General features: G+C 42.9%; 1 protein-coding gene across 5 annotated transcripts in view; it reads left to right on the top strand.

Moving 5' to 3' along the window:
* Positions 1-13162, top strand: part of ZFAND4 (zinc finger AN1-type containing 4) — a 49567-nt gene extending 36405 nt beyond the window's left edge. For all 5 annotated transcript variants that reach the window (XM_077259093.1, XM_077259095.1, XM_077259097.1 and 2 more), the window contains exons 6-10: positions 1314-1461; positions 2108-3220; positions 4840-4894; positions 8890-9001; positions 12320-13162. In XM_077259093.1, the coding sequence (XP_077115208.1) occupies positions 1314-1461; positions 2108-3220; positions 4840-4894; positions 8890-9001; positions 12320-12455 (1564 nt within the window). In that variant the 3' untranslated portion in view covers positions 12456-13162. The remainder of the gene's footprint in view (positions 1-1313; positions 1462-2107; positions 3221-4839; positions 4895-8889; positions 9002-12319) is intronic.
* Positions 13163-13943: the final 781 nt, after the last annotated feature.

Here is a 13943-nt window from a genome sequence, read left to right as displayed (position 1 = left end):
TCCAGATAGTCATAGCACAGCAAAACATTAATAAATAAAATTTCCCTCATGTTGGCTTTACATCAGCACCATTTGTAAAATGTTATTTTATTTTGTTAGCATTTTAGGAGGTTTAAAAAGGTAGCAGTAATTTTTCATTTTTCAAGGAAATTTTACAAAAGTTATTTTTTAGGGACCTATCCATGTTTGAAGTGACTTTAGGGGTCCTATATATTGGGAAACCCCCAAAAGTTATACCATTTTAAAAACGGCACCCCCTGACATATTGAAAACTGCAGTCAGGTAGATCATTAACCCTTCAGCAGATTTTCAGGAATTAATGCAAAGTGGCATGAGAGAAATGAAAAAGTGTATTTTTTTACATTTTTTTTTTCAAATTTCTGATATTTTTTATAAATAAACACAAAACATATCTACCTAAATTTACCATTATCATAAAGTATAATGTGTCATGAAAAAACAGTCTCAAAATCACTGGGATTTGTTGAAGCGTTCCAGAGTTATTGCCACATAAAGTGACGCTGGTCAGATTTAAAAAAACTAGGCTCCGTCACTAAGGGGTTAAAATGCAAATTAATTATGTAAAAATTATACAATGTTTTTTTCCCTCCACTCTAGTACAAACAAAACTTAAGGTACTTACTTTACAGTTGTGATCATAATCACATAATGCGCCCACCCACTAGTAATAAGACATTAGTGGCTATACCCATCCACCCGTGTTTCGAAGACTTTTTTTAATAAGCGTAAAGTATAGATGGATTCTGATCTTTCCGAGCTCACGTAGGCGTTGGAACATGTAGAGGGGTGTCATGAATTGGGGGCCTAAATTTACAAAGCAATTTTGCTGGAAAATCGCCATCTTTAGTGTCCCATCTAATGTTGTAGGTTGTGCTGGCCAGTGTCATGTATGATGTTTTGTTTTTGTTTTTTTTCTTTCTAACGCATTTTCTGGCAGTATAACATGGTGATAGCTTGGGGCCCTCAAATTAAGTGATTCTAGACATTTTGAGATTCATTATGTGACTCCTTCTAGTGTGCTGGGTGTTTGTCCTAAGGAGCATGGAAGTAGATACTCAATAATTAACAGGTCTTAAGTGCCTGTAATCCAAGGCTTCCATCTTACTTTTAAGTAACTGACAGTATTCTCTATCTGAAATAATGGATGATATATTCCACTTAATCTGTCAGCATAGTCTTCACTGGATCATCTAGAAAAGTGTCTACATTAGGATGAAAGCTATTCATTTATTAATAATTTCTGGTTAAGTTTCTTCTATTCTGTACACGAACTCTTTTTGTCTTCTCGTTAGTGGAGGTTCGGTCTATAACTTGTACGCTGAAGATGAGGATGACTTTGAGGCTTCTCCATCTGGCCAACAGATTATAGAAAATTCGATCACTATGAACAAAATGAAGTTGTTGAAATCAAAGATGGAGAACATGAACCTCAATAAAAAGGTATTTAAAGCAACGCCATAAACTGTTTGTTTCTCTAAAGTAGTATCACAAAATGATGACTTAACTTGTGTTGTAGTCAGATAAGAGGACTTTACTCACATAGCTGTCCCTCGGGCATTCGTATTATATACCCACGGGGTTGTATCAGAGTATAGCTATCACTGTGTGAACTACTTGACAGCCAGATTCTTTGTTTTATTAGTTTTGTAGTTGAACTTATCAAAAATATGAAAAGTGGCTAATCTTGTCTAACAGGGGTTCACATAGATGATAAATGAGTGTAAGGGGTCTAACCTCTGGGAATCCCACCGGAGAACGGGGATCCTGGTCCTGCTTCTACCCTCCCCATCCATGCATTGGTAGTGCACATTCGCGATCCCCTTGTCCAAGAGACAGGAGATAAAGCTGTGTTTACACATGCTTTCTACTGATCCATTCACATGAGGGACTTGGGACCCTATTCTCAGGATCAATGTGGGTCCCAGCTGTCACTCCTCTTACACTGGACAAAAGACGCTGAGTCTCATGATCAATGTGAGTCGCAGCAGTCTGGTTCCCACATTTTATTACCTATCCTTAAGATATGGGATGAATGCTATGTATGTTACGTGATGCTCTCATGTCTCCAATTTTTGTTTTTGTGCAGCCGAAGATGTCTTCGAAGTTGAAACCTCGGCCTCCTAATGCTCCTCGGCCTACAAGCATCTCAATGGCTTCTTCCCGTCACAGGCTTCTGAAAGCTCTCCCCCACATTGGACAAACCTGTCTACCTCCCGGGAACCCATATGTCTCGGAGTCTTCCCACAATGCACTTTCTACCCTAACTGCTGCTGCTAGGACAATACCGTCTATCACTAGTGACTTTCTGAAAGCAGAGGAGACCTGGGGAAGCCCATCATTAATTCCATCACTCTCTAGTATAAATTTACCCCCCAAGGTTTCACGTGTAGAACTTGAAGATGCTAGCCATTCAACAAATGCAGTTCTTTCCCCGGTTACACCTTTTCCCAAAAATGATGTGCTGAAAAAAGACAGTGACCCCATTTTACACCAGAACCTAAACCTTTTCTCATCTGAAGATGCATCTAGATCAATTTCTGAATCCTTTGCATTGTTGGCAGAGGCAGGACTCCCTGAGCAGTATGGAGAACTTTGCAGCTTGAGAAAAATGAAGTCTGATTTTGACCTGTTGGAAGGAAACCAAGAGGCCTCCACCATTGAGACACATCAGACTGCACTCTCCAAATCATCGAACTCTGATTTGATGGAGACATCTCTTAATACTTCTGAAGTAAGTCCACCAAGAAGCAAGTTTCTATCACCCATCCACTTTTCTCCAAAGTTAAATGATGCCACCTTCTCGACGTCACATCACCCCAAGTGTTTTGATTTCAGAAGCTTGAGACCACCAGCTTCACACAGTCATTTCCATTCTCTGCAACTCCGAAACATGGCCGATCCTACAACTTCTAGGACTACTAGATTCCGAGGTGTGAAAGTGGAATCTCCAGGGAAGGGATCAGATGTGATTTCGAAAATGGAGGCTAGAGATATGACAGAGTTGGTTAATAAAGCATCTAAAGAACCCATGGGATCACTTAACAATTTTGGATTTTTTGCTTCGCTGGCTCGAAGCACAAGTAGAGACGACTTGAACAGCTCCAACAATCCCGGAAGACTACGAAATCATCTTATCGCTCCACCAACAACCCTCCAGGAAGAGGCAATCTCCTTACATGACAGTTTGAACATCTTCAATGTAAGTATTCACTTAAAGCGACTGTCGGCACAGAATAACTGGTCAAACAAAGTACAGGCGCTCGGTGCTTCATGGCAGGGCCAAACGTTTTAATACACCTTCACAACCTGCTTGGTTTTTGTCTAGCTCCACCGCTCTTTGAGGGACTTGGCTTCATAGAGCCAAAGAGGAGGGGGGTGAAGATTGATGGCGAAAACTAGCAGATGGCAAGGTGTATATAAATGATTGCCACACCGAGCTGCGGTACTGGGTTTGAACCGTCATTCTGTGCTGACAGTCTTTTAATGGGTTCTAACTAAGGCTACGTCAGCATTGGTGCTGAAAAAAATGTATTGCATCTCAAATGGAGACCTGTATCTTTTTACTTTTCTGATGAAGCACCCCCTGCCCACCAGTGAAATTTAAAGCAATTTGGTTCTGTATTTGTAATGACCAAACAAGTCATTTTTACTACACCAAGAATGCCATAGAAACAAAACCCCAAAAAACATGGTACAGTTGAAGACATGTCAAAGTTCAATTGAGAGACTGCAAAATATTTTAATATTAGATCTACTTACTGTATATACTGCAGTGGGTTACAGAACGTGTTAGTTTCATTTTTTTTAATTTATTTTTGTAATTCATGTACAAGTGAAGAAACGTTGCAATATGTCATTTTATAACAAAAATGGCTTTCTCCACCTATCTATTCTCCCTTCTTGCTCATACTCCTCATTAAAGGGGCATTCCCATATCCAAATTCCTATACCAATATTTAGTAGGAGTAATAGCAAATACCTCCAATTAGAAATGTAGTATAGTTCCCCTGATTCGCTATGTTGCTTACCTCATGTATAGGGCATTGCAGTAGCTTGGGTATCCATGGTTCTGATCACTGAGTGGTTGTAACCATGGATACTTAAGCTGCTGCAATACCCTGCACAAGGTAAGTGACACAGCTTATCAGAAGAACTATACTGATGAAAATTTTATATATACTTTTTTTTTTTTGTTTTTTTTTTCATATGGGGAAAAAAAATCCTTCTACCATTACATTACCATTTACAAAGCGCATGTATAGTACACTGGCATCTGTGTGCTGTGCGTGATTTTCACAGATAAAAACAATTGTGTGACTTTTTAATCTGTGAGCAAGAAACTTTTTTTTTTTTTTTTTTTTTTCTCATACAAAATCGCAAAAAAAAACCAGACATGTGAACAGATCCTTAGATGAGTGTTCTAGCCACCAAAAACAGTTAGAACACATATGTGAAACACAGATGTCGGAGTACACCCTTAGCTAAGAGGGGAAACCTGTGGAAGCAGCATCTAAATGCATTCATTGGTCGGCCCATTCTTTAAAATGGGTGCCAGGTAATGCTCCATTTCTCCAATGGCGGAGCTGCTCGAGCACTTCCTGAGAGAGAATGCTGATCTTTGAGTTTCCTGTTATTCCATCCCTTCACCAAGTAGTATCAGGTTTTGGCTATTTGTAAGAAAGCCATGCATATATATTAGGAAGTGGGTGTATATGGAATATACACTTATTACTGTGTATTAGATAAAGATATATTGTATAGTGGTGTCACACCATTGTGTCAATTTGTGTTTTCTGATTAAACCTTTATCTATTACAGACACCTCATAGAGTTGGGCAGAATGTGATAAATACAAGCTGTGGAAGAGGCACAGGTAAAAATCAAGTTAACATTTTCGTTTTCTTACAAAAATACCTAACTGCAGATCCAGTAACTAATCTATATAGATGAGAAAATCTACATGAAAAAATATTCTGTTTGGTAGCTACATCCATGTTGCCTCTTATATTATCTTGTCTGTGTGGATAAATATATAACTATATATACGGTACATATGGACAAAATTGTTGGTACCCATCTGTTGATGAAGGCAAAACCCACAATGGTCACTGAAATAACTTTGAAACTGACCAAAAGTTTCTGGTAAAAGGGGAGGAAAGGAAAAAAGCGCACAGATCTAAATGTATAATAAGGTCGTAGGTGAATATAGGTGGCACTCACCTTTTATAAATCTTGATGCCTTGCATATAGGTCACTTGGGACCATTAGGTGTTCAAAGGTGGATTTCTTCTGTGGCTGGTATGCTGCAAATCCCTGGTAGCTAGTACGTCACTCAGACCAAGTAACCATAGGAGTTTTATCCAATAAACTTTATACCAGGTTATTTGCGCTCCCATGGGTGGAGGATCCAAGGCTGCTTATCATCCAAAAAAGGTTTTTATTATTTCTCAAGAAAAAGTACATACAACTCGTTTCGACAGTATAGATGTCTTCCTCAGGTATATTGTCATTTATTAGTGATGAGCGAGTGTACTCATTGCTCGGGTTTTCCTGAGCACGCTCAGGTGACCTCCGAGTATTTGACTGCTCGGAGATTTGGTTTTCATCCCGGCAGCTGAATGATTTACAGCTATTAGCCAGGCTGAGTACATGTGGGTTTGCCTGGTTGCTAGGGAATCCTCACATGTAATCAAGCAGGCTAGTAGCTGTAAATCATTCAGCTGCTGCGATGAAAACTAAATCTCCGAGCAGTCATAAATACTCGGAGGTCCCCCGAGCGTGCTCCGGAAAACCCGGGCAACGAGTATACTCACTCCTCACTATCAATTATACCTGAGGAAGACATCTATACTGTCGAAACATGTTGTATGTACTTTTTCTTAAGAAATACCGTATATACTCGAGTATAAGCCGAGATTTTCAGCCCATTTTTTTGGGCTGAAAGTCCCCTTCTCGGCTTATACTCGAGTCATACCCGGGGGTCGGCAGGTGAGGGGGGGGCGGGGGCTGTGTAATTATACTTACCTGCTCCCGGCACGGTCCCTGGACGTCCCTGCTTCTTCCAGCGCTGCAGCTTCTTCCTGTACTGAGCAGTCACATGGTCCCGCTCATTACAGAAATGAATATGCGGCTCCACCTCCCATAGAGGTGGAGCCGCATATTTAATTAATGTATGAGCGGTAACGGTGACCGCTCAATACAGGAAGAAGATGCAGCTCCGGGGAAGAAGCAGGGACACAGTGCCAGGAGCAGGTAGTATACGGGGAGGGGGAGCGCAGCGCAGCGCGATATTTACCCCTCCTTGTTCCAGTGCGGCTCTGTCTTCATCGTCCTCTGGCAGTGACGCTCAGGTCAGGGGGCGCGGTGACTTAGTCAGTGCGCGCCCTCTGCTGAACGTCAGTGCCGAAGACGGAGCCGCACGAGGAGCAGGTAAAAGTGCCGGGGTCCTGAGCGACGGAGAGGTGAGTTTTTTTTTTTTTTGTTTTGTTTTGTTTTTTTTTATGGCAGCAAAAGCAAATGGGGCAAGTTTCTGTGCGGAGCATCTGTATGAGGCCATAACACTTGTGCAGCACTATAAGGGGCAAGTGGCTGTGCAGAGCATCTGTATGGGGCCATAACGCTTGTGCAGCACTATATAGGGCAAATATCTCTATGGAGCATCTTATGGGGCCCTTATTACCCTTTATGCAGGATTATATGGGGCATATTTTAATATGGAGCATCTAATGGGGCCCATCAAACTTTATGAAGCATTATATGGGGCTCCTGATTCAATATGGATATTCAAAAACACTTAAACTACTGATGTCTCAATTAATTTTACTTTTATTGGTATCTATTTTTACTTTTGAAATTTACCGGTAGCTGCTGCATTTTTCACCCTAGGCTTATACCCGAGTCATTAAGTTTTCCCAGTTTTTTGTGGCAAAATTAGGGGGGTCGGCTTATACTCGGGTCGGCTTATACTCGAGTATATACGGTAATTAAAAACATTTTTGGGATAAGAAGCCTTGGATCCTACACCCACGGGAGCGCAAATAGCCTGGTGCAAAGTTTATTGGTTAAACTGACCAAAAGTAATTTTCAGTGTGAATTTAAATATTAGGTAGTGAGCAATTCAGACCTTACTTTTTGTGGTTCAACAATATAATTAAAAAAAAACTGACGAAAATGGCCTGGACAAAAAAAAGATTCTACCCCCTAGAGAAGATTGAAAATAATGTGACCATAGGGACATGTCAAAAATAAGATGTCTAGTAATTTGCATCACAGGGGTCTAAAACTTTTAATCAGTCTGTCTATGTAAAGTGAAAGTAGTTACGGTGATGTTTCGGATCATGTTGTGTGACACGCAGCACAAGAACCAAACAAAGCTAAGAAGAGCATTGTCTCGGGAACAGACAAACAAAATGTGAACATAACCTTAGCAGAATGGTAATCCCACCAGCATTCACTTTTTGGCGTTATAAATAGTGATGAGCGACTATACTTGCTCAGGTTTTCCCCAAGCACGCTCGGGTGGTCTCCGAGTATTTGTTAGTGCTCGGAGATTTCGTTTTTGTCAACTCGGCTGCATGATTTACGGCTGCTAGCCAGCCTGAATACATGTGGGGGTTGCTAGGGAATTCCCACATGTATTCAGCCTGTCTAGCAGCTGTAAATCATGCAGCTGCATCAACAAAAACTAAGGGTACCGTCACACAGTGCAATTTTGATCGCTACGACGGCACGATTCGTGACGTTGCAGCGTCGTATGATTATCGCTCCAGCGTCGTAGACTGCGGTCACACTGTGCAATCACGGCGCTGGAGCGATGCCGAAGTCCCCGGGTAACCAGGGTAAACATCGGGTTACTAAGCGCAGGGCCGCGCTTAGTAACCCGATGTTTACCGTGGTTACCAGCGTAAAAGTAAAAAAAAAAAAACCGTACATACTCACCATCTGATGTCCGTCAGGTCCCTTGCCGTCTGCTTCCTGCTCTGACTGAGTGCCGCCGTACAGTGAGAGCAGAGCACAGCAGTGACGTCGCCGCTGTGATCTGCTCTCACTTTCCGGCCGGCAGACAGTCAGAGCGGGAAGCGGACGGCAAGGGACCTGACGGACATCAGATGGTGAGTATGTACGGTTTGTTTTTTTTTACTTTTACGCTGGTAACCACGGTAAACATCGGGTTACTAAGCGCGGCCCTGCGCTTAGTAACTCGATGTTTACCCTGGTTACCAGCGAACGCATCGCTGGATCGCTGTCACACACAACGATCCAGCGATGACAGCGGGAGAGCCAGCGACGAAATAAAGTTCCAAACGATCTGCTACGACGTACGATTCTCAGCAGGGTCCCTGATCGCTGCTGCGTGTCAGACACTGCGAGATCGTAACGATATCGCTAGAACGTCACGAATCGTACCATCGTAGCGATCAAAATTGCACTGTGTGACGGTACCCTAAATCTCCAAGCACTAACAAATACTCAGAAACCACCTGAGCGTGATCTGGAAAACCCGAGCAATGAGCATACACACTCATCACTACTAATAAATAGGGGCATTAAATGTAAACTTAAGGGGGTCCTAAACATTCAATAGGTGTTCTCCCCCACCCTATACAAATGCTTCATCAACCCAGCTAAGCCTTCATGTGTTCTAAATCGGGAGTAAAGCCATGCCAGACACTTCAGTCAGCAGGTTATCTCCCTTGAAAACATTTAACCTGCCCAACCCTTTATTCTTTGCTTCTCAACATTAAGAAAATGCAAATTTAAAAACAAAAAAAAGAACTGCAAAATTATTGAAACCTTTTGTTCTAATTCCTGAGAGCAGCATTACTCACTAACTCTGTTCTGATAATCCTCCCATTCTCTCCTGTACAGTTGAAGCCACACATCTCTTTCCTCCTGTTAAGTCTGTTCGGACTAAGAAGGCAACAAAACACTGCTTTCTCTGTGGGAAGAAAACTGGCCTGGCGACTAGCTATGAATGCAGGTAACTGCCGAAGTGCTGTCTGAATGTCTGTGGAGTATAACCTGTGGATTTAACAGAATGAGAAAAATAAATTATTTACAGGCTGTTAGAAACACTAAGAAGTGTAATTTTAGTTATAGATAGATAGATATGCATGAATTTGTCTGTATTTAGTGAGTCCATGCACCTCTAGCTGGCCATGACTGCTTGTATGCAAATGGCATAGTTGCTGTCATGTGCCTGCCCGCTCTTGGCACCGGCACCAAAGAATCCTTACTGATGACAGACCTTTTTCCCCAGCCTGCGCACTGTCCCCAGCCTGCGCACTGTCCCCAGCCTGCGCACTGTCCCCAGCCTGCGCACTGTCCCCAGCCTGCGCACTGTCCCCAGCCTGCGCACTGTCCCCAGCCTGCGCACTGTCCCCCGACTACTGAATCTTGACAGCATGCGGGGCTCCGGTCCCTCAGTATTGACGTTTAGAGCGAGTGGTCGCCTAACCATGTGTTTGCGATTTGCACACTGGCGGTCACATGCCGACTAGATGCAATCAGCTTTTTTTTTTGAGAGAGAGCCCGGGGACACATCTAGTTGGCACATGACCACGAGTATGCAGATCTCCCATGTGTGGTCATGCACCTGCCCGCTCCCAACCGCAATAGCAAGCAATCCTGACAATGTGTGTACCGCACATAGTGACGGCAGGCTTTTGTCCCAAGCCTGGACAATCACTTTAAGATAAATTGACTTGTATACAATGTAAGTTGTCCTTCTCTGTCCTAAAAATTCTCATACCCATATACACTTGAGGAAAATTAGTATGACTGCTACTGACTAGGCCGATAACTTACTGTGGTCGTATTTCCTCTAAGCCTTCATAGCGCGTGAGCAGGGTAGTTGGGTTGAACAGTCCTCAGTTCCCTAAGTAGGGCAATATTGAATATCCTTAACTATTTAAATTCATTACCTTACCTTCAACAATAAGTTATGTAGCTGTAAACAGGCCTACATGGCATCCATGTAAGTAGTATTACACCGCATCCAGGTCTAATGCAGTGAAGATTCTGTCTGAATACCGGGTGGTCTAAGATATTGCACAGGTTAATATCGGCGTCCCTGATGGTCTGTGGCATGAAAGGTATTAATGTTGGCATGCACTGGTGATGTAGGGGCAGTGGAAGGGTTAACTAGTGGCCCAGGGCTATGAAGGGATTACGGTACTGTCAGTATGCATGCGGGTCTAGTTCAATAAAAGGGTACACTTTATTATTTCCATGGTGCACACTTCTCTCTGAGCAGAGTGATTCGGGGACATCAGCCCCATCGTTACAGGGGATATCTTGGACTTTAAAAGGGGAAAAAAAAATGTAGTTGCTAACAGAGGCAACTACCTCCCTGTTGTACCCAGCGCTGGTCATGGACTGCTCCTGCCAGAGATTCAGCCTCTCAGAGCAGCAGTTTCTCTTCCTGTTGACAGGGTGGGACTACTGGTGTCATGCTGATTGACAGCTGGCTTCCCCCAATTAAGTAGCGGGAGTCTGCAGTCAGTCAGCATGACACCAGTAGTCCCGCCCTGTCAACAGGAAGAGAAACTGCTGCTCTGATGATAGGGTGTAGCTGAATCTTTGGCAGGAGCGGACCATGACCGGCATCGGTATCCTCTTAGGCCGGAGTCACACTAACATATAACACAGCCGAGTGCTGTGCGATAAAACATAGGATAGCACTTGGCCCGGTGTTATTCTATGGGGCAGATCGGATCTGCGAATGTTCAGGCTGAATCGGCATAACAAAATAATCGCAGAGAGACTCTGCTAACTCTAACCGGTGAACTATTGTCCGCGCGCAGTGCAATTCCTGCCGACGCAGAGATGCTCCGTCTCCTCCGCAGCTGTGCTCCAATCCTGTCATGTGAGCGGATCGGAGTACAGACCACTGACACTCGGCTCCCGCTCGCAGCAGAGCTGGAGCCGAGGGTCAAGGGCATATCACATCGGATGCCATACGCTAGGCATCTGCGTGGCAATACTTAAGGCCCCGTCACACATAGCGAGATCGCTGCTGAGTCACAAGTTTTGTGACGCAACAGCGACCTCAGTAGCGATCTCGCTATGTGTGACACGTACCAGCGATCAGGCCCCTGCTGTGAGATCGCTGGTCGTGTCGGAATGGCCTGGGCCGTTTTTTGGTCGTTGAGGTCCCGCTGACATCGCTGAATCGGTGTGTGTGACACCGATCCAGCGATGTCTTCACTGGTAACCAGGGTAAACATCGGGTTACTAAGTGCAGGGCCGCGCTTAGTAACCCGATGTTTACCCTGGTTACCAAAAAAAACAAACAGTACATACTCACCATCTGATGTCCGTCAGGTCCCTTGCCGTCTGCTTCCCACACTGACTGAGCGCCGCAAAGTGAAAGTACAGCACAGCGGTGACGTCACCGCTGCGCTCTGCTCTCACTGTACGGCGGCACTCAGTCAGAGCAGGAAGCAGACGGCAAGGGACCTGACGGACATCAGATGGTGAGTATGTACTGTTTGGTTTTTTTTGGTAACCAGGGTAAACATCGGGTTACTAAGCGCGGCCCTGCACTTAGTAACCCGATGTTTACCCTGGTTACCCGGGTGCTGCAGGGGGACTTCGGCATCGTTGAAGACAGTTTCAACGATGCCGAAGTCGTTCCCCTGATCGTTGGTCGCTGGATAGAGCAGTCTGTGTGACAGCTCCCCAGCGACCACACAGCGACTTACCAACGATCACGGCCAGGTCGTATCGCTGGTCGTGATCGTTGGTAAATCGCTATGTGAGACGGGGCCTTTAGAATCTGCTGGTGAACCTGGACAAGTGTTCAGTCGTCTGCAGCGCTGCCACGGGGCAAATGAAGAATTACAGGACTGTGAGGACACTTGGTAGCATCAACTTCATTTATAGATCTGTTTATCTTGATTCTCTACATTAATGGTATTTACAAATGTTTTTGCTGCATGTTTGGGTCTTGTTTTTGTTTTTTTTCTGGTTTTTGCCAGAATACATGTTTTAATAAAATTTGATTTCTCCACAAAAAAGCAGCAAATCTGGTTTGTTGCACTCTTTGCAATGTCTTTGAGCTTTCTCATTGATATTTATAGGAGTGAAAATGAGCTGCAAAAAAAACCCATAGAATTTGACGTTTTGAAGATTTCAATAAATGCTGCAGCTCTCCAATTCAGTCTGGGGGAAAAAAAGTGTACGTGCAATTTCTGAAATGTTCTGGCTTTTGCTAGTATTCTGAACTGCAGGAAAAAAAGCTGCAAAAACACAACTTGTGAACATAACCCAATACTTGTTTGTTTTTTTCTTCCAGGTGTGGGAACAATTTTTGTGCCACTCACCGTTATGCAGAAACTCACAGCTGTACCTATGACTACAAAACAGCGGGCAGGAGATATCTGCAAGAGTCCAACCCAGTCATAACTGCGCCAAAACTCCCCAAGATCTAATTGTTCACACTGTATTTACCATTGCACCAAGAAACGTTTTTCTCTAATCATGCGTTTTTCTTTCCTTTTTCTCCAAGGTATATGTTTGCCAAGTATATCCAGTTTATTTAATGTGAAAAGTTGTGAAAAAAGAAAAACCTCACGTTAACATCTTTCTTAATGATTCACGTTTTTGTGTTTTTAGGTTAGTAGATTGGCAAAACACTGTTTCACTAGACAAATCTTACAGAAGATGCACTTTACTGAAAAATGATATACTGTATAACTGGGGGATACTCTGATGGAAGGAGTGCTGTATTCATGTGTTTTGTCTGTTTTTATTCTTGTCTGTTTTTTGTATGGTTAAATTATTTTCTCAATATGCAAAGTAGGACGGGAGCAATATCTGATCCCATCTGGGCACCTTTACCACACAAAAAGCACTGGTGTAGGTTTCCTGGCAGTGTCCTTACTGGATTTCATCCTCATCCTGTATGAAGCTGTATTACAGCCGTGTGAATGAGCCTTAATTGGCTTCTGTCAGTCTGAATTAGTATAAATATCTAATATCAGCCACACATTTCAGTTTGCAATGAAGTGTTTCCTGTTACAATGCCTCCAAATTAGGCGTTCTATTCTTTTGTAATCGTTAATTTTTAAACTTCAGGGTTTTTTCCATTTTAAAAGGCAAATTACTGTCAAAAAAATAAATAAATATTGTCTTTTAATGGGTTTGTCATTTGTATTCCCTGTGTGCGCTGAGATTAGCAGGAAGGCAGCATTTCTTTCACATGTATTTGTTCAGCTGAAGAGTATTGTGTGCAGGTCTCTCCCCCCCCCCCCCAATTAAAAAAGAAAAAAAAAACAAAACCTTTTTTAAAGGGACTTGGGAAGTGGCGACGTCTCTCCTAAACTTGGCTGTACAGGTAGCCACTAGTCTATGTCCTTCTGTAAAGTGGCTAAATTAATTGGATTTCCAGTTAATAAAGTAATATCCAAGGGAACAACTGCTGGTGGAAAGCAGTAGATTTCTTAGCTGATGCAACAATGGACAGCATTAGGTTAATTTTGCCCACTCTCTTGAACCTTATCAAATTCAGCCCATAGGGTTTTTTTTTCTTCTCCAACCGTTCCTGCAAAAATAGTAGAAACCTGAATAGTGGCGAAGGAAGTCTTCGTTTTGTTGGAAAAAGCAGATATCTGGCAGACATATTGTAGCAATCTCTAGAATATACCAATAAAGCTGCTATACCCTTACTCTGTCATATCAGTGATGGATCTGAAAGACGCATATTCTCACGTCCCAATTCATCAGTCACCAAAAATATCTGAGGGTTGCTGTAAAAATCAAGGAGAGTCTTCAATACCAATGCTTGCCTTTTTGGTATTTCCATGGCTTCCAAGAATCTTCTTTCAGATCTAGGATGAATTATCAACAGGGATAAATAAAACCTCTAAAAACTTAGGGTTTTTTTGTTTTTCTTGTGATCTACATAGACTCCACTTGCT

The sequence above is a fragment of the Ranitomeya variabilis genome, chromosome 4, assembly GCF_051348905.1.
Source record: "Ranitomeya variabilis isolate aRanVar5 chromosome 4, aRanVar5.hap1, whole genome shotgun sequence".
NCBI classification, from domain to species: Eukaryota; Metazoa; Chordata; class Amphibia; order Anura; family Dendrobatidae; genus Ranitomeya; species Ranitomeya variabilis.
The sequence above is the reverse complement of the archived record's forward strand: the minus strand, read 5'-3'. Positions and strand labels throughout refer to the sequence as shown.